Source organism: Heterodontus francisci, chromosome 3 (genome assembly GCF_036365525.1).
Source record: "Heterodontus francisci isolate sHetFra1 chromosome 3, sHetFra1.hap1, whole genome shotgun sequence".
In the NCBI taxonomy this organism is placed as follows: Eukaryota; Metazoa; Chordata; class Chondrichthyes; order Heterodontiformes; family Heterodontidae; genus Heterodontus; species Heterodontus francisci.
Window position 1 is genome coordinate 24,699,949 of NC_090373.1, and position 20,111 is coordinate 24,720,059.

The following is a 20,111-nucleotide window of genomic DNA, read 5'->3' on the forward strand; positions in this document are numbered from 1 at the left end:
AGTTATAAAAATTGACTTTTTAAAACAATGGGCAATGTGCTTTAAAAAATGGCCATTGAAGGTCCAAATATCTTGCCTTTGTATATTCAAACTGTCTACTGTCTGGCAAGGACAAAAGAATACATTCAAAGCTAAGAGATGTCAATTACACCCATCCTGAACCCATCAAGAGACATTTTTGAATTGAATGGGTTCTTCTAAAACAAACATGTGAAGCAGCCACATCCTGGACCATTGTCAAGTCACTACAGGGAGGAAAATCTCTGTCTCCCAACAGACGTGAGATGTGAGAAACCTTTAGCTTTAAAGGTAGCTCTTGAAAGAGAGAGAGTGAGGGAGACCCAGGAAAAAGCATCACCAAAGTTTGTCCAGCTGAGAGCTGGGAGAAAATCTAGCAAGCCAGAAAGGAAGGTACCTTGTGTGAATTCTACATTTTCAACTCGTGCAGCAGAGAACTGAAAGTGGTCCTCTGTCTTCAAACTGAACTTTCAACCAACAGAGAAACCTACAAACAACCCAGGCCTGCAACCAACGAGAACTTGACTTCTGAGAGAATTCAACATGCTTAGCATGAACCTCAAAGCCCTAGCTCACTTCAAGCCGCTTACCTCTTTTCCTCTCTATCTGTCTCTTGTGTCTGTGTGTATGTGACTGTGTGTGTATGCAAGTGAATGCGTGAGTGGGTGTAGTTGTGACAATTTTGGGATACGGCATACTGTTCAATAACTAATTAATCTTCTGTTTTAAACTGTTACAACCAGGTCTAGGGTTCCCTTTCAGTCTTCACCAGGTCTTACCGTAACAAGGTTTAATTTTAAACACACCTTGCTTTAGCTCCCCCTTGGTGAATCCTTGTTCACCGCTTTTCAATTATAAGGCGAAGAAACCAACACAAACGGGTTTTCTTAGGTTTAAAAAAAGAAAAGTTAAAATTTATTAAACGAAATTAAACTCTAATTTGATTGACGCCTACAGATACACAATGCGCCCACACTAGCAAATTACGCGATACACACATGCAAATAGAGACAGAATAGAGCAGAAGAAAAATAAAGTGGAAAAGTTTGAGGCAATATCTGAAGAGTTTTTGTTACGGTTCTTTGAGCTCACTGGAGAGTCCTTGCTTTTTGTTGCAGTCCAGTATTCTTCTTAAACCTTGTTCACTGTAGGAGACTTTGCTCTCTTGGGGTTCATGTGTCTTCAGTGGATTCAGAGGCTTGTCAGAAAGAGATGGGAGCAGACAGGAGAGATCTTCTCAGTCCAGGAGCAAACAATCTTTCTGCGTTCAAACTCTCTGTGGCTAGTTCAAAAGACCCTGGAACAGCCAGTTAGTCATGTGACCAGCTGGTCTAACCAGTCCTGGATTCTATCACTTTAGCAGTCTCTGGGATGCTTCTCTTACAATACCTGGTGATCAAGGTCCATTGTGGGTTGAATGTGTCAGGGAATGGTCCTTTGTCCTTCTGAGCACTGACTGTTATTATGCAAATATCTTTTCCAGCCACGGCTGATCTGTTTAACAAGTCATTTCCTCATTCCAGCAACAAATTAAAATCAATGTTCATGACAAAATTAATGTGCCTCATTCTTGGCAGGTGGGGGCCTAGCATGACATAAACCCCAAAAAAACCTGTCGCTGTCTGTTTATTTGACAAATAAAACAGATAGGAGTTCAACCCTTAATAGCAAAAAACTGTGGGCAGATGAGAATTAAACAGTGGGAACCACCCACACCCCTCACCACGTGGCTGTAACAACCTCATGACATCCCAAAACACTAAACAGCCAATGAAGTACAGTCACTGCTATAATGTAGGAAACAGCACAGCCAGCTCTCATGAACTGTAATTTGATAAAGACCAAACAATCCGTATATAGTTAGTAATGTTAGTTGAGGGGTAAATATTAGACAGAGCACAAATAGCAGCAGTGCAATCTTTTAACATCCACCAGAGAAGGGTCTTGGTTTAACGCAGTGTTGTCCAACCTTTTCGCGTGGGGTGGGGGGGGGGGGCAGCCACATTACAAATTTTGTCTAACATCGGGGGCTGGTGAGACAGTTTCAGAAAGATAAAGGTGTTAAGAATTTATCTATTAATCAAAACAATAACAAATGTGTATTTTTGTGAAGAAGCTTTAAACGAGAAGATTAATTTATTGACTTACTTTCTCATCGCTATGTTGGACACTGATTTAGTGATATATGGCATTTTTTTGCTTGCACAAGTAGTCAATGCTTGCCTGCACACTTGTTGTAGTAATACGGATATTCCTGATAGATGTCCATCTGTCAGGAGTGATTTTGATCACACTCTCTCTCTCTCTCAGACTCTCTCCCTCCCTGTGTTGCCCCCTCACTGTGTTGTTCCCCTCCTCTATGTTGTTCCCCCCTTCTGTGTCATCCTTGCCCTCCCTGTCCCCCCTTCTCTTTCTGTCCTCCCTCTCTCTCTCTGTCCCCATCTCTCTCTCTCTCTCTGTCCCCACCTCCCTCTCTCTGTCCTCCCATCTCTCTCTCGCTCTGTCCCCTACTCTCTCTGCCCCCCCATCCTCCTCTCTCTCTGTCCCCCACTCTCTCTCTCTCTGTTCCCCGCCCCCCAGCCCCGTCACCTTCTCTCTCTCTCTCTGACAGTTGCAGGTAATGGGAGCGCTTAGCTTTGTGGTTGGTCAGTTTTTTTTAAAAGTTGCACTGTCAGTTTCACAGGTGCTTAGAGTGGGAACAGTGGGTTCTGAACTTCGGACAGATTTGTGGTTTTTCGGTGGGCTTAAAAAAAAAGTCAAACCTACCGGAAAACCGTAAATCTGCCTGAAGTTGGAACCCGCTGTTCCCACTCCCATCACCTGTCAGCTGTGAATCTGACCAGTGATTTTTTTTTTTAAGCCGGTCTGAAAGAAGAAGACTATGGAAAATATTTCATCTCGGCAATACAATTGGCCTGCAGATAGAAACCTGTGGCAGGCTCTATTCTGACCTGCATGTTGGACAACTCTGGTTTAACATTTCCTCTGAAAGGCAGCCCCTCCAACAGTGCAGCACTCCCTCAGTACTGGCAGCCTGGGTCTTGTGTTCAAATTCTGAGAGTAGGGAATAAACTCAAGACCTTCTGATTTAGAGGCAGGAGTGCTACCACTGAGCTAAGGCTGATACCGAGTTGATGTTTTTAAACAAAGTCCCAAAGTCCTTCCAGTGACCTTTTAAAAAAAAACAAATCCAGCATCTATGGATCACTTCATTCCTCCAAAGGAATCCATTTCCACAATTCTAAAGCATGAGTCCTCACAAAAATATTTTAAAATCGAAGCACTTTCATAACACCGCCATCCTTGGAGGAATGAAATGCCATTTTTAAATGCATTTCATTACAAAGAGTGGAAAAAAAAGGATGAAAAAAAATTAAAACACATTTGCACACTCATTCTCATTCATTCTTTACCTGTAACTAATATAGTTCTGCTTTGTACCATCTTTATACTCAGGTAACTCAAAGCAAAGTTAAATTCTGGACAGCACAGTGGCACAGTGGTTAGCACTGCAGCCTCACAGCTCCAGCGACCTGGGTTTGGTTCTGGGTACTGCCTGTGTGGAGTTTGCAAGTTCTGCCTGTGACTGTGTGGGTTTCTGCCGGCTGCTCTGGTTTCCTCCCACAGCCAAAGACTTGCAGGTTGATAGGTAAATTGGCCATTGTAAATTGCCCCTAGTGTAGGTAGGTGGTAAGAGAATGATGGGGATGTAGTAGGCAATATGGGATTAATGTAGGATTAGTATAAATGGGTGGTTGTTGGTCAGCACAGACTTGGTGGGCCGAAGGGCCTGTTTCAGTGCTGTATCTCTCTATGACTCCATAATTACATAATTTTTCCCCACAATGTGGTAATCTTTTAAGTGATAGGGCAGCAATAATAAACTCCATTGAAATAGTCTGGCATTCTGGTTTTTGATCTTTCCACAAAGGCTAGGGGGATATCCTCCGTATATACCAGTGTCTCTCTGTAGTCATGGTGGACATGTACATCAAAATGCTTAAGAGCTACTCGTAAGCCCTGGGTTTCTTTTTCCACTGTTGAGTATCTCTTTTGGTGTCGATGTAGCATTTTGGAAAAGTATCTCACCGGCCTTTCTATGCCCGATGCATCGTCTTGTAACAGGACTGCACCAACCTTCAGGTCATTAGCATCAATTGCTACCTGAAGGGCAGAGTGAAATTTGGGGCAGCCAACACTGGTTCATTGATCAAAATGGCTTTCAGCCTTTCAAAAGATGCTTGGCACTCTTCTGACCACACTAACTTGGCTTTCTTTTTTTTGTAGCAAATCTATCAGTGGAGCAGCTACAGCACTAAAGTTTGGTACAAACTTGCGGTAGAAACAACACATCCCCAAAAACCTCATGATTTCTTGTTTAATCTTAGGGGCAGGGAATTCCATCTATGTTTGTACGTTTGCTGTTCTTGGCAACACTTGTCCTTGCCCTTCTATATGCCCTAGGTAGGTTACACGTACTTTAGCAAAATCACATTTGGCAAGGTTTACCACCAAATCAGCCGACTGTAATTTTTTAAAAAGAGCTTCTAGTTGTTCCAAGTGGTCTTCCAGCACATCATCAAGGTAAACTACATAATTGGGAACACTGGCTACCACTTGGTTCATTAGTTTCTAAAAAGTTGCTGGGCATTTTGTAGCCTGAATGGCATCACTCAGCATTGAAAAAGACCGTCTGCTGTGATAAAGGCTGATATTTCTTTAGCTTGGGATGTTAAAGGAACCTGCCAGTATCCCTTAAACAAATCTATTTTGCTAAGAAATGTGGCACTACCAACTCTGTCAATACAGTCTTCTAAGTGAGGAATTGGGTAGGGGTCTGCCTTTGTTACTGCATTAACCTTTCCATAGTCTGTGCAAAATCTAGTTGATCCATCAGGCTTAGTTCATACACTACTGGAGAACTCCAGCTGCTTTGACATGGTTCAATTAGGTGGTTTTCCAACATACAGGGGACTTCTGCTTTTACCTGGGCTTGTTTCTCTGGACTTTAGCGATAAGGATGCTGTTTTATAGGAGAGGATTCTCCTACATCCACATCATGTATGGCTAAGGTTGTATATCCTGGTTTATCCCTACAGACTCCTTTAACTGCTGTGAGTAGCCTTGTTAGGTTTCTCATTTTTCTGCATCTAACTATGAAATAATAGCATCTAGTCTCCCAAACAATTCAGTATTAGCTAACCGGATAGCAGGAGGTTCAATTTGAGAATTGTCTAGGCCTCCTTCTGCCTCATCCTTACTATCCCTTTCATCCTTCACTACCTGACATACCTCTGCTTGCTTATCTACCTCCCGGCAGTGATATTGTTTCAACATATTAATATGACACAGCCAATTCTTTTTCTGGCGATCTGGGGTACAAATCATATAATTCACTTTACCAGTCATTTTGACTACTCTATATGGTCCACTGAACCGTGCTTTCAGCGGTTCATCCTGTAAAGGCAGTAATACTAACACCTCATCCCATGGTTGAAATGTTCGGGTCTTGCTACGCTTGTCTGCCCATTTATTCATAGTTGTTTGGGAAACTTTTAGATGTTCCTGAGCCACTTTGCAGGCTCTTGTGAGCAGCTCCCAGAACACAGATACATAATCTAACACAAAAGATTCCTCCCTCTGTTCTAAAAACTTTTCTTTAATTAGTTTTAGAGGACCTCTTATCTCATATCCATAAACTAATTCAAAAGGACTAAAACTGGTATGTCTCATTAGGTGAATCCCTAGTGGCGAACAAAAGAAATTCTAGCCCTTTATCCCAATCATGTGGATATTCATGACAGTATGCCCTGATCATCGTTTTGAGGGTCTGATGGTACCGTTCTTAAGCCCCTTGTGTCTGAGAACCTGAACTGTGTTATACCCAGATTACTCATAACTTCCTGCAAAATTTTAGACGTGAAATTGGAACCTGGATCTGACTAGATCTCAATTGGTAATCCATATCTAGTGAAGAACGGAGTTACTTCTCTACCACTACCTTAGCAGAAATTGTTCTCAAGGGAATGGCCTCTGGGAACTGAGTAGCCATATCAATGATAGTGAGTATATATTGATGTCCCGCTTTTGTTTTTAGTAAAGGCCCCACATAGTCTACCAACACCCTACTAAATGGTTCCCCAAAAACTGGTATGGGAATTAGAGGGGCCGGTTTTATGGCAGGTTGTGGTTTTCCCACAGTCTGGCACATATGACACATTTTACAAAACTGCACCACGTCCTTGTGAAGACCTGGCCAGTAGATTTATACATGATTGGGTCTTCCGGATCCCCACATGTGCTGCCATAGGAATTTCATGCACTATCCTTAATATTTCTCTGCGATACTTGGGTGGTACCACTATCTGATGACTATTCTTCGTCTGTAAGCCATGTGAGGAGGTCTCCACTTCTTCATCAGAATCCTATTTTTAATATAGTAGCCTTCCGGAACTCCCTTTGCTTCAGCTTCACTTAGAGCCAATTGTGTCACTTTACTGGATCGGTTTGCTGAGCCTTGATTAGAGAAGATTTATTAAACGTTTCCTTCAGATTATCCAAATCCCCAAAGAAGGTTTCAGATATTCGGCTATCTGTCTGTGGTGCCAATTTGACCTCTGACAATGGAATTTGTTTAGCCATTGCTCGGGTTACTACACATGAAGGAAAAATTCCTGGAACCTTTTCCTGCAACTTCTTTGTCTCTTTGACTTCACTTGGTCTTTCCATGACTACTGCAGAAGCTATTACCTTCGCTCTGGCCAAATCATTCCTCAGGAGTAGAAACATAGAAACATAGAAAATAGGAGCAGGAGTAGGCCACTCGGCCCTTCGAGCCTGCTCCGCCATTCATTATGATCATGGCTGATCATCCAACTCAGTAACCTGTTCCCACTTTCCCCCATATACTTTGATCCCTTTCGCCCCAAGAGCTATATCTAACTCCTTCTTGAAAACATACAATGTTTTGGCCTCGACTGCTTTCTGTGGTAGCGAATTCCAGATGGCACAGTGGTTAGCACCGCAGCCTCACAGCTCCAGCGACCCGGGTTCAATTCTGGGTACTGCCTGTGTGGAGTTTGCAAGTTCTCCCTGTGTCTGCGTGGGTTTCCTCCGGGTGCTCCGGTTTCCTCCCACATGCCAAAGATTTGCAGGTTGATAGGTAAATTGGCCATTATAAATTTCCCCTAGTATAGGTAGGTGGTAGGGAAATATAGGGATAGGTGGGGATGTGGTAGGAATATGGAATTAGTGTAGGATTAGTATAATTGGGTGGTTGATGGTCGGCACAGACTCGGTGGGCTGAAAGGCCTGTTTCAGTGCTGTATCTCTAACTAACTAACTAACTAACTCTCTGGGTGAAGTAATTTCTCCTCATCTCAGTCCTGAAAGGTTTACCCCGTATCCTTAGACTATGATCCCTGGTTCTGGATTCCCCCACCATTGGGAACATCCTTCCTTCATCTACCCTGTCAAGTCCTGTTAGAATTTTATAGGTTTTATAGGTCAACTCTGTCTACAGTAAAACTATGCACAACTCCTACGGTTACAGTTCCAGACATTAGGTCACACTCCAGGTGCACCCAATACAAAGGTACAGGTATGTACTCCCCACTGATACTCCCCATCAGCCTGCAACGAATTTGGCCTAACCATCAGCCTCAAGAAAATGAACATCATGGGACAGGACCTCAGAAATGCTCCATCCATCAATATCGGCGACCAGGCTCTGGAAGTGGTTCAAGAGTTCACCTACCTAAGCTCAACTATCACCAGTAACCTGTCTCTCGATGCAGAAATCAACAAGTGCATGGGAAAGGCTTCCACTGCTATGTCCAGACTGGCCAAGAGAGTGTGGGAAAATGGCGCACTGACACGGAACACAAAAGTCCGAGTGTATCAAGCCTGTGTCCTCAGTACCTTGCTCTATGGCAGCGAGGCCTGGACAACGTATGTCAGCCAAGAACGACGTCCCAATTCATTCCATCTTCGCTGCCTCCAGAGAATCCTTGGCATCAGGTTACAGGACCGTATCTCCAACACAGAAGTCCACGAGGCGGCCAACATCCCCAGCTTATACACACTACTGAGTTAGCGGCGCTTGAGATGGCTTGGCCATGTGATCCGCATGGAAGGATCCCCAAGGACACATTGTACAGTGAGCTCGTCACTGGTATCAGACCCACCGGTCATCCATGTCTCCGCTTTAAAGACGTCTGCAAACGTGACATGAAGTCCTGTGACATTGATCACAAGTCATGGGAGTCAGTTGCCAGCGATCGCCAGAGATGGCGGGCAGCCATAAAGACGGGGCTAAAGTGTGGCGAGTTGAAGAGACTTAGCAGTTGGCAGAAAAAAAGACAGAGGCGCAAGGGGAGAGCCAACTGTGTAACAGCCCCGACAACCAATTTTTTCTGCAGCACCTGTGGAAGAGTCTGTCACTCTCGTATTGGCCTTTATAGCCACTCCGGGCGCTGCTCCACAAACCACTGACCACCTCCAGGCGCTTACCCATTGTCTCCCGAGACAAGGAGGCCAAAGAAGAAGAAGAAGATACCATTCACTAAATCCTTAGCATTCAGTTCGCTCTCTGGTGGAAAAGTTATGCCCTTCCCCAGCAAAAGAGTTTGTGTGGCTCCTGTATCCATAAGTATAACTATAGGTTTACCTGCCTCACTTAAGGGATGAGGCGTTACTTTTCCATTGACAAGAATTCCCTATAACTCTCAGGTATCTTGTTCATGTTCCCTGCACTCACAGCTGTTTTTGTACTTGGCTTTACAGTTGCAGTCAGAGCTACAGCCTGATCTGTTGCACTCTCAGTCAGCGCCCCTTTCTCTGCATTGGTCTTGTGTACCCCAATAAGTTCCATGGGTTTACCCAGCAACTTCCAGCATTCTGCACAAACGTGCCCCACCTTGTGGCAATGGAAACACTTAGGCTTTTGGTCCCCACTTCCACCTTCAGCATCTTCCTTTCTGGCCTGAGGAGGAGATCCCAGGGCATTCCCAGCTATCCCTTCTTGTCCAGGACTACTTGCATTCCTTAAACGCTCCCATCTTCTATCCTTCTCAGGTTTGTGGGGATGACTGAAAAAGAGTTTGGGCTTGTAAACAAGCTCGCGCTCACGATCTCAGCTGCTGTCTGGATGTTGAAACCTTCTGGTTCTCTACATGGGTTTTTACTAATGGAGGGAGTGAATTTTTAAATTCTTCCAGAAGAATTATTTCCCTAAACGTCTCTACCTTTAGTGCCCGCAAAGTTAATTTGCTTTACCCTCTCAAATTCTACGTAAGTTTGCCCACGCTGTTTCCAGAGGTTCTGAAATGTCTGCCTGTAAGCTTCAGGGACTAACTCATATGCAGCGGGAGTAGCCTTTTTTGTCATCTCAATCTGCAGAAGCCTCCTCAGAAAGCAGGGCATAAACTTAATGAGCTCTGCCCATCAACCTGCTTTGCATAAGCAATGTCCAGCTTTCCTTCGGCCACTTCATCTGTCTAGCTATCTTTTCAAAAGAAATGAAAAATGCCTCTACATCCCTTTCCTCAAACTTCAGGAGGGCTTGCTCAAATTTAAACAGCTCTCCATTGGGTCCTGTGCTGGAGTCAGTTCTTTCCTCACCAGAATTTTCCTCAAGGTCAAGGCCACCCTGCTTTTTTTCGGTTCTAGCTTTTTAAAATTTGAATACCCTTTGTTGCTCCCTTTCTTCTTTTTCTCTTTCACTCTCTCTTTTTCTCTCTCCTGCCTTTCTTCTCTTTCCTTTTGAAATTTTAGTTCAAGATTTTTCTTTTTTTTTCCTGTTCAAGCTCAAGATTTTTGTTTCCAATTCTCTTTCCTGTTCAAGCTGCTTCATCTGTAACTGAATTCTAGCTAATTCAACTGTATCATCTGAATTGCTTTTTCCTTCTTCCAATTTCAAATGCTGTGCTATTACCTCAATTATGTCTGCTTTCTTAGCCCCTGGTTGTAACTCTAACGTCAACTTTTCTGCCAATTCTTTTAGCCTAGCCTTAAGGTTAAGTTTCTCAAATCACTCAGGGATAAGTCTTCCCTCCCCAGAAAGGTCGAAGCAACTGACAAATCTATTCCAGTAGTGTAAACTTTACTTTAATGCACAAGAAACCTGATGTTTTCCTTTTCCTCTTTTCAATTATTATCCTACTTACAATTGCACTTCGTCAGCTTTGGTTTATCCAGCACAGAGCCCCCAATTATATGTTACAACTGAGGCAGGAGGAGTGCACTGTCTTTCTCTAGTTCCACTTCTCCATAGGTCATAACATATATTTAAATGTTTACGCAGTTACTGATATAGCCAATTATATACTCTATTTTTATTTCAGAATAAAATCCACCGACCAGGTTTCTTTAATAAACAACAAAATTATCAATTTATTGTAAAACAAGACATATTCCATAAAGATTCAAAGCATTAACACACAGATTGAAATATAAAAGTTCCCTTCTAACTTAGCCCAACATTCTCTCACACACACACACACACACACACACACACACAGTTTAAGGAAAAAATAAAGAGGTTTTCTCTGTAGAGATTGCTTTACAAAAAAAGACAAAAAATAATTTGGCCAAATACTTGTTAATTCTTGAAGGAGATAATAAGATATGAAATATTAGTTGCCCCTTTTCTGGCATCCCAATGATGCATAGATGGTTGTCACTGGGATCTTTTTGGAGCAGTTCTCCACAGGCAATGTCAACGATTAGTCTGGCAGGCTTTCCAGGAGAAATGTGGCATGTGGGGTTTCAGCTATCACACACTGGATTCTCAGGGTTTCTCAGAGGTGGAGAAAGGATGAGCTGGGTGCTTCTCTCAGCAGGCTGCAAACCCAACTGCCTCAAAACAATATCCCAACCAAAACCAACTCTTGATCACCATAAATCTTGACATGTAAATTCTCTGTGAACAACTCCCATAGTCAAAAGGCACCTGCTGTTTACTTAGCTAAAGACATGTGACTTCCAGTAAGTGTGTTTTTAAACAAAGTCCCAAAGCTCTTCCAGTAACCATTTAAAAAAAAACGAAAGTCCAGCATCTAAGGAATCACTTCATTCCTCCAAAGGAATCCATTTCCACAATTTTAAAACATGAGTCCTCACAAAAATATTTAAAACAAAGTGATTCCTGGCAATGCAGCGGCCCGCTGATGTCATCAGAGTGCGCCAGGACTAAGTGGCGCGTCCGTGGAATGACCTCTTTGCGCAGCACCAGCATCATCGCGTATCCGCACCTGGTCCATCTTCGCGCATGCGCGATAAAGCGTCTTCGGGTATCCAGCCCCTCACTCAGCTGAAGGAAGCGGCTGAATGGGAGACTTTGAGGCTGGAGCTCAATCCCCGTCACTTGCTCCCGCCCCACTAGCTGCGCTCCCCCCTCAGCAACTCAATCCAGACCTCGCTTTTCCTCCCTACTCCCCTGGCCGATTGTTCCTCGCTTCTTGTCACCCTGCTCTCCAGCCGCTAGCTCCCCACTTCCCCACTCCCCTGCAGCCGCTAGCTCTAGGGCACACTGCTTCCCTCCACTCGGCCACTCGCTCCTACGTTGCCCCGTCACCCCTTCAGCGGGAGCGAGAGGCTGGAGAGTGGGGTGCTGCGAAGCGGGGAACAATTGGCCAAGGGAGGAGAGGGGAGCAGCGAGGTCTGGAGCGAGAAGCTGAGGGGGGGGGGAAGCGGCTGGTCGGGAGGAGGGGGAGAAAGCGAGTTGCCAAGGAGGGAGAGCGGCCAGTGGGGTGGGAGCTAGTAGCTGCGTTCGGGTGAAATCAAATCTGGTCAGTCATATAAACAAATCACGATAACGAATTGGCAGCACATTTTATACTCTGCCCGATTTTCGATCGGGATGACAATTCACTATCTTCCAATAGAAATTCAGTCATAAAATTGCTGTTGTATTTAATAGGATTACTGGAATATTAAATGGATCTGAGGATTACAGTTAGTATCCAAGAGCTACATAGCAGCATATTACTGGGCTTCCATCCAACTTAATGTAAGGTTAGTTTGCTAGAACAATGTAGCCATAAGCCTTTCCTGTGATAAATTGAGCAGCGCCATCTTTAATCCTGGCAGCTGCCTGAATGTCGCAGACACTGATGTCCCAGTTGAAGAGCCTGCATTTGCACATGTGCAAGTGCTGCGTCATCTAGTGGTTGCGTTGTCAGTCTGTGCACAGGGTCTGCCAGTGCCTGGTGTCTTTGCGCAGGGTCAGTCAGTGCCCAGTGTCCTTCCGTGCCCAGGGTCAGTCTATGCACAGGGTCCGTCAGTGCCTGGTGTCAGTAAGTGCCCAGTGTTGTCCATGCCCAAAGTCTAACGCCCATTGGTTGTCAATGTCCAGTGTCAGTCAGTGCCCAGGGTCTGTCAGTGCACAGTGTCAGTCAGTGCCCAGAGTCAATAAGTGCCCAGGGTCTGTCAGTGCCTAGTGTCAGTCAGTGCCCAGGGTCTGTCAGTGCCTAGTGTCAGTCAGTGCCCAGAGTCAGTCAGTGCCCAGGGTCTGTCAGTGCCCAGTGTCCTTCCCTGCCCAGTGTCTGTCAGTGCCCAGGGTCAGTCAGTGCCCAGTATCTGTCAGTGTCCAGGGTCAGTCAGTGCCCAGTGTCGGTCAGTGCCCAGGATCAGTCAGTGCCCAGTGTCCTTCCATGCCCAGTGTCAGTCAGTGCCTGGTGTCTTAGCCCAGGGTCAGTTAGTGCCCAGGATCAGTCAGTGCCCAGTGTCCTTCCGTGCCCAGGGTCAGTCTGTGCATAGGGTCTGTCAGTGCCCAGTGTCAGTAGATGCCCAGTGGCAGTCAGTGCTCAGGGTCTGTCAGTACCCAGTGTCAGTAAGTGTCCAGTATCAGCCAGTGCCCAGTGTTGGTCAGTGCCCAGTGTCCTCCATCCCCAGTGTCAGTGTCCAGTATCAGTTAGTGCCCTGGGTCAGTCAGTGCCCAGAGTCAGTCAGTGCCCTGGGTCAGTCAGTGCCCAGTGTCAGTGCCTGGGTCAGTCAGTGCCCAGAGTCAGTCAGTGCCCTGGGTCAGTCAGTGCCCAGTGTCAGTGCCTGGGTCAGTCAGTGCCCAGAGTCAGTCAGTGCCCAGTGTCAGTGCCCTGGGTCAGTCAGTGCCCAGTGTCTGTCAGTGTCCAGTATCGGTCAATGCCCAGTGTTAGTCAGTGTCCAGGGTCAGTCAGTGCCCAGTGTCGGTCAGTGCCCAGGATCAGTCATTGCCCAGTGCCCTTTCATGCCCAGGGTCAGTCAGTGCCCTTGAGTCTGTCAGTGCCCAGTGTCAGTGCCCTGGGTCAGTCAGTGCCCTTGGTCAGTCGGTGCCCAGTGTCAGTCGGTGTCCAGTGTCAGTCAGTGCCCAGTGTCAGTCAGTGCCCTTGGTCAGTCAGTGCCCAGAGTCAGTCAGTGCCCTGGGTCAGTCAGTGCCCAGTGTCAGTGCCTGGGTCAGTCAGTGCCCAGAGTCAGTCAGTGCCCTGGGTCAGTCAGTGCCCAGTGTCTGTCAGTGTCTAGTATCGGTCAATGCCCAGTGTTAGTCAGTGTCCAGGGTCAGTCAGTGCCCAGTGTCGGTCAGTGCCCAGGATCAGTCAGTGCCCAGTGTCCTTCCATGCCCAGGGTCAGTCAGTGCCCTTGAGTCAGTGCCCAGTGTCAGTGCCCTGGGTCAGTCAGTGCCCAGTGTCAGTCAGTGCCCTTGGTCAGTCGGTGCCCAGTGTCAGTCGGTGTCCAGTGTCAGTCAGTGCCTGGGTCAGTCAGTGCCCAGAGTCAGTCAGTGCCCTGGGTCAGTCAGTGCCCAGTGTCTGTCAGTGTCCAGTATCGGTCAATGCCCAGTGTTAGTCAGTGTCCAGGGTCAGTCAGTGCCCAGTGTCGGTCAGTGCCCAGGATCAGTCAGTGCCCAGTGCCCTTTCATGCCCAGGGTCAGTCAGTGCCCTTGAGTCTGTCAGTGCCCAGTGTCAGTGCCCTGGGTCAGTCAGTGCCCTTGGTCAGTCGGTGCCCAGTGTCAGTTGGTGTCCAGTGTCAGTCAGTGCCCAGTGTCAGTCAGTGCCCTTGGTCAGTCAGTGCCCAGAGTCAGTCAGTGCCCTGGGTCAGTCAGTGCCCAGTGTCAGTGCCTGGGTCAGTCAGTGCCCAGAGTCAGTCAGTGCCCTGGGTCAGTCAGTGCCCAGTGTCTGTCAGTGTCCAGTATCGGTCAATGCCCAGTGTTAGTCAGTGTCCAGGGTCAGTCAGTGCCCAGTGTCGGTCAGTGCCCAGGATCAGTCAGTGCCCAGTGTCCTTCCATGCCCAGGGTCAGTCAGTGCCCTTGAGTCAGTGCCCAGTGTCAGTGCCCTGGGTCAGTCAGTGCCCAGTGTCAGTCAGTGCCCTTGGTCAGTCGGTGCCCAGTGTCAGTCGGTGTCCAGTGTCAGTCAGTGCCTGGGTCAGTCAGTGCCCAGAGTCAGTCAGTGCCCTGGGTCAGTCAGTGCCCAGTGTCTGTCAGTGTCCAGTATCGGTCAATGCCCAGTGTTAGTCAGTGTCCAGGGTCAGTCAGTGCCCAGTGTCGGTCAGTGCCCAGGATCAGTCAGTGCCCCGTGTCCTTCCATGCCCAGGGTCAGTCAGTGCCCTTGGGTCTGTCAGTGCCCAGTGTCAGTGCCCTGGGTCAGTCAGTGCCCAGTGTCAGTCAGTGCCCTTGGTCAGTCGGTGCCCAGTGTCAGTCGGTGTCCAGTGTCAGTCAGTGCCCAGTGTCAGTCAGTGCCCTTGGTCAGTCAGTGCCCAGAGTCAGTCAATGCCCTGGGTCAGTCAGTGCCCAGTGTCAGTGCCTGGGTCAGTCAGTGCCCAGAGTCAGTCAGTGCCCTGGGTCAGTCAGTGCCCAGTGTCTGTCAGTGTCCAGTATCGGTCAATGCCCAGTGTTAGTCAGTGTCCAGGGTCAGTCAGTGCCCAGTGTCGGTCAGTGCCCAGGATCAGTCAGTGCCCAGTGTCCTTCCATGCCCAGGGTCAGTCAGTGCCCTTGAGTCAGTGCCCAGTGTCAGTGCCCTGGGTCAGTCAGTGCCCAGTGTCAGTCAGTGCCCTTGGTCAGTCAGTGCCCAGTGTCAGTCGGTGTCCAGTGTCAGTCAGTGCCTGGGTCAGTCAGTGCCCAGAGTCAGTCAGTGCCCTGGGTCAGTCAGTGCCCAGTGTCTGTCAGTGTCCAGTATCGGTCAATGCCCAGTGTTAGTCAGTGTCCAGGGTCAGTCAGTGCCCAGTGTCGGTCAGTGCCCAGGATCTGTCAGTGCCCAGTGTCCTTCCATGCCCAGGGTCAGTCAGTGCCCTTGAGTCTGTCAGTGCCCAGTGTCAGTGCCCTGGGTCAGTCAGTGCCCAGTGTCAGTCAGTGCCCTTGGTCAGTCGGTGCCCAGTGTCAGTCGGTGTCCAGTGTCAGTCAGTGCCCAGTGTCAGTCAGTGCCCTTGGTCAGTCATTGCCCAGAGTCAGTCAGTGCCCTGGGTCAGTCAGTGCCCAGTGTCAGTGCCTGGGTCAGTCAGTGCCCAGAGTCAGTCAGTGCCCTGGGTCAGTCAGTGCCCAGTGTCTGTCAGTGTCCAGTATCGGTCAATGCCCAGTGTTAGTCAGTGTCCAGGGTCAGTCAGTGCCCAGTGTCGGTCAGTGCCCAGGATCAGTCAGTGCCCAGTGTCCTTCCATGCCAAGGGTCAGTCAGTGCCCTTGAGTCAGTGCCCAGTGTCAGTGCCCTGGGTCAGTCAGTGCCCAGTGTCAGTCAGTGCCCTTGGTCAGTCGGTGCCCAGTGTCAGTCAGTGCCCTTGAGTCTGTCAGTGCCCAGTCAGTGCCCTGGGTCAGTCAGTGCCCTTGGTCAGTTGGTGCCCTTGAGTCTGTTAGTGTCCAGTCAGTGCCCTGGGTCAGTCAGTGCCCTTGGTCAGTTGGTGCCCTTGAGTCTGTTAGTGTCCAGTGTTCTGGAGCCCAATGACAGTGTCCAGTGACAGTGCCCAGTACCTTCCCAAATGAACTGGCCACGGATCCGTTTGGCAAACTTGAACCAGAATGTTTCCCTGCTGGGTTCCTGCAGCAGAACCTCGGCAGTCCAGTAGGAGGGCTCGTTCACCGCACTGCCAGCCGCTACCATCGGCACCGCTCGCCCGGGATCCCAGTGTCCCAGCTCCGGCCTGGAACCGCACACAAACAGCTGGACATCGTGCTCTTCCAAAGTCACCACCACCCCAAACCTCAGCAACATTGCGAGCTTGCAGGCTCCGCTTCAATCCGACAGTGTCAATCTCAAAGCGTCCCCCTGCGATGGGGAGTCGTGAAACTAAACCCAGGGACAAGGCAGACAGCAGACAGACAGACAGAGCCTCCGCCTCTCTCCCCGACACCTATTGGATTCTTGTGCGGCGTCAACTGCAGCAAACAGCGAATGAGCTGTGGGAGAGACAGTGGTTGGGTCCCACTCGCTGTCCAGTCACCCAAAATAGCTCCGGAGTATTTACAGCCTGAGACATGGGGAGGACAAGTTACTAAACAACATCAGATCAAATCACCTGCTCAATACTCAGTACTCACTTTCCTGTCTGGATCCCTCTCCGAACCTAACTCTCCACATTTTATTGTGTACCTCTCTCCCAACTTTACATATCTCACTGTCTGTATCTCTCCCAAATTTACTCTCAAAATTTTACTGTGTATTTCTCTCCAAACTTTATGATCTTTGCTCTCTCTATCTCTTAACAAATGTTTAAACATGCAGCTCCGGTGGATCTTGCTCTGGGAGAGGTTGACAGAGGGAAGTGATCCTATTTGGTGATCATTCTGTGAAACCCCAGCAGTGAGGTTGGAGGGAACTGAGAGGGCCCAGTGCTACTGCCATTTCACCTGTGCCAGAAATTTCCAGGTGCATGTCATTGTACTGTGCCCAGTTTAGAATGCATTGTCAAAGTAAAGAAAGACTTGCATTCATATGGCACCTTTCACATCCTTATAATGACCCAAAGTACTTCACGGTCAATGATAAACCTTTGAGGTGAAGTCACTGAGTAAGAAAATACAGCAGCCAATTTGTGCTTCAGCAAGATCCCACAAAATGAGATAAAGACTAGTTAATCCTTTTGGGTGGTGTGCGTAGAGGAAGGAATGTTAGACAGGACACCAGGAGAACCCTGCTTTTCTTCATCTTTTATGTCCACCTGAACATTGGGGGCTTCAGTTTATCATTTAATGCAAGACAGCAACACCTCCAAGCGTGTCATCCTAGACTGTGTGTTCACATCTCTGGAGGTGGAGCTTTCACCTGGGGGCAATTTCTAGAATAATTCCCATTTTGCTACCTGTTCGGTTAATGGTGGCTGTAAACTTTGAATGTTTTAAATTAAAGGATTCTGATGATTTCCTGAATGGATTTTTAAAAATAAATGCAGTGATTGTACAAGGATTCTTTAAAAAATATATAAATTGCATGTTTCCAGCTGTAATGTTTAAGTCTTTATAATGTACAATGACAAACAGCACAAGAGATTGCACTGTAGACATGAACAACTAGTGAGTTATATAGAAACTGGAAGGATTAAATCCCCAGAAGATTCCTGTGCCAAATGGGATGTGTCCTGAAGAAACTAAAGGAATAAATTAGTGATGCTTTACCTGATATTTTTCCAAACTGAGTAAATGCTGAAGGTGATACTTGCAAGGCTGAAGAATAGCAAGTGTAGTTCCATTGAAAATGTAAAAAACTTGCAAATTTCTTGTGATTTAACCGATAATTTTTATAGGCTTAACATTGCCTCTTTACTTTTAATTGATGCCACTATTTCTAAAACCTAAAATGTCCTGGACTTCTTTTACAGCTTTCTCAACTTGTCCTCCCACTTTTACAGATTTGTGTATTAGAAATGCTAAATCTCTTTGCTCCTTATAAAGTTGGTACATGTAGTGGAGAATCCTCTCAGTCTTCCTCTCAAAAGTGTCACCTCAGGTTGCTTGGATTTAATTCGATCTGACATCTTTCTGCCCAATCGACTAACCTGTGTCTTCCTTAAGACACATACATTCCTCTTCAGTTAATCATCCTCCCTACTTTAGGGTTAAGGACAAAGGAACAGGTGTAGGCCATTCATCCCCTTGAGCATGCTATGCCATTCAATGTGATCTTGGCTGATCTGTATCCTAACTCTATCCACCCACCTTGGCACCACATCCCTTAATACCCTTGGCTAGCAAATATCTATCAATCTCAAATTTAAAATTGAACCAGTTTCTACGTTTTTTTTTGTGGAAGCGAGTTCCATACTTTTACCACCCTTTATTTGAAGAAGTGTTTCTTAAAATCTCTCCTGAACTGCCTGGCTCTGATTTTAAGATTATGTTTTTTGTATTAGACTCCCCCAGCAGTGGAAATAGTTTCTCTCTATCTACTCATGGCCCGGCATGTCCCCCACTCTACCATTACCATCAAGCCAGGAGACCAACCCTGATTCAGTGAAGAGTGCAGGAGAGCATACCAGGAGCAGCACCAGGCATACCTCAAAATGAGGTGTCAACCTGGTGAAGCTACAACACAGGACTACTTGCATGCCAAACTGCGTAAGCAACATGCGATAGACAGAGCTAAGCAATCCCATAACCAACCGATCAGATCTAAGCTCTGCAATCCTGCCACATCCAGTCGTGAATGGTGGTGGACAATTAAACAACTAACTGGAGGAGGTGGTTCCACAAATATCCCCATCCTCAATGATGGGGGAGCCCAGCACATCAGTGCAAAAGATAAGGCAGAAGCATTTGCAACAATCTTCAGCCAGAAGTGCCGAGTTGATGATCCATCTCGGCCCCCTCCTGAAGTCCCCAGCATTACAGATGCCAGACTTCAGCCAATTCGATTCACTCCGGGTGATATCAAGAAACGACTGAAGACACTGGATACTGCAAAGGCTATGGGCCCTGACAATATTCCGGCAATAGTACTGAAGACCTGTGCTCCAGAATGTGCCGCACCCCTAGCCAAGCTGTTCTGGTATAGCGACAAAACTGGCATCTACCCGGCAATGTAGAAAATTGCCCAGTTATGTCCTGTACACAAAAAGCAGGACAAGTCCAACCCAGCTGATTACCACCCTATCAGTCTACTCTCAATCATCAGTAAAGTGATGGAAGGTGTCATTTACAGTGCCATCAAGCAGCACTTGCTTAGCAATAACCTGCTCAGTGACACTCAGTTTGGGTTCCGCCAGGGCCACTCAGCTCCTGACCTCATTACAGCCTTGGTTCAAACATGGACAAAAGAGCTGAACTCAAGAGGTGAGGTGAGAGTGACTGCCCTTGACATCAAGGCAGCATTTGACCAAGTATGGCATCAAAGAGCCCGAGCAAAACTGAGATCAATGGGAATCATGGGGAAAACTCTCCACTGGTTGGAGTCTTACCTAGTGCAAAGGAAGATGGTTGTGGTTGTTGGAAGTCAATCATCTGAGCTCCAGGACATCATTGCAGGAGTTCCTCAGGATAGTGTCCTAGGCCCAACTATCTTCAGCTGCTTCATCAATAACCTTCCTTCAATCATAAGGTCAGAAGTGCAGGTGTTCGTTGATGATTGTATGATGTTCAGCACCATTTGCAACCCTTCAGATACTTTCTTTTTTATTATTTAGTGAATGCAAATCCCTGGAGCCAAGTGACAGCCTCCTCATTTGCTGATTTTAAGGTGAATAGTCTGTCCGTCACTTAGTCGGTAGAGGACACTGCTCGGTAACATGCAGCATTGTTTGTGTCTCTCCACAAATGGATAACGGGTTGTACTGGTGGAGGTTTGCTGCACAGGGGCCCTGGCTTGTCCTGAACCTGTTTAGCAAGGACCACTCTTGCCATGCTAATTCAAAACCAGTCATTCGATAGATGGGGTTTGTCACAAGGAACTGGGCAGTGACTTCCCATGTTTTCCATTCCTTGATCCAAAGGATGTCTGCTGGTAGATGTTGCTCAGGAAGGTTGCTCCATATGGGGCACCGAGTTGGAAGTAGGTGTATTGAACATATCATGATGGAGTGGTAAGTGAGGTGCAGCACAAATGGTTTCAACCAGCTTGTGGGTTTTCGTCAGTCAGCGATGTGTGGGTGAGTGATGTTTGTGAGGACAGGAAGCTAGGGGAGGGGTGCCAGGGAGAGATACTGAAGCA

The 20,111-nt window shown here is 47.1% G+C and overlaps 1 protein-coding gene across 1 annotated transcript in view; it reads right to left on the reverse strand.

Moving 5' to 3' along the window:
- The window catches only part of epm2a (EPM2A glucan phosphatase, laforin), a 38,034-nt gene extending 21,724 nt beyond the window's left edge, over positions 1 to 16,310 (reverse strand). The window contains exon 1 of the mRNA XM_068020200.1: positions 15,944 to 16,310. Within this exon, the coding sequence (XP_067876301.1) occupies positions 15,944 to 16,184 (241 nt within the window). The 5' untranslated portion in view covers positions 16,185 to 16,310. The remainder of the gene's footprint in view (positions 1 to 15,943) is intronic.
- Between the last annotated feature and the right edge of the window lie 3,801 nt (positions 16,311 to 20,111).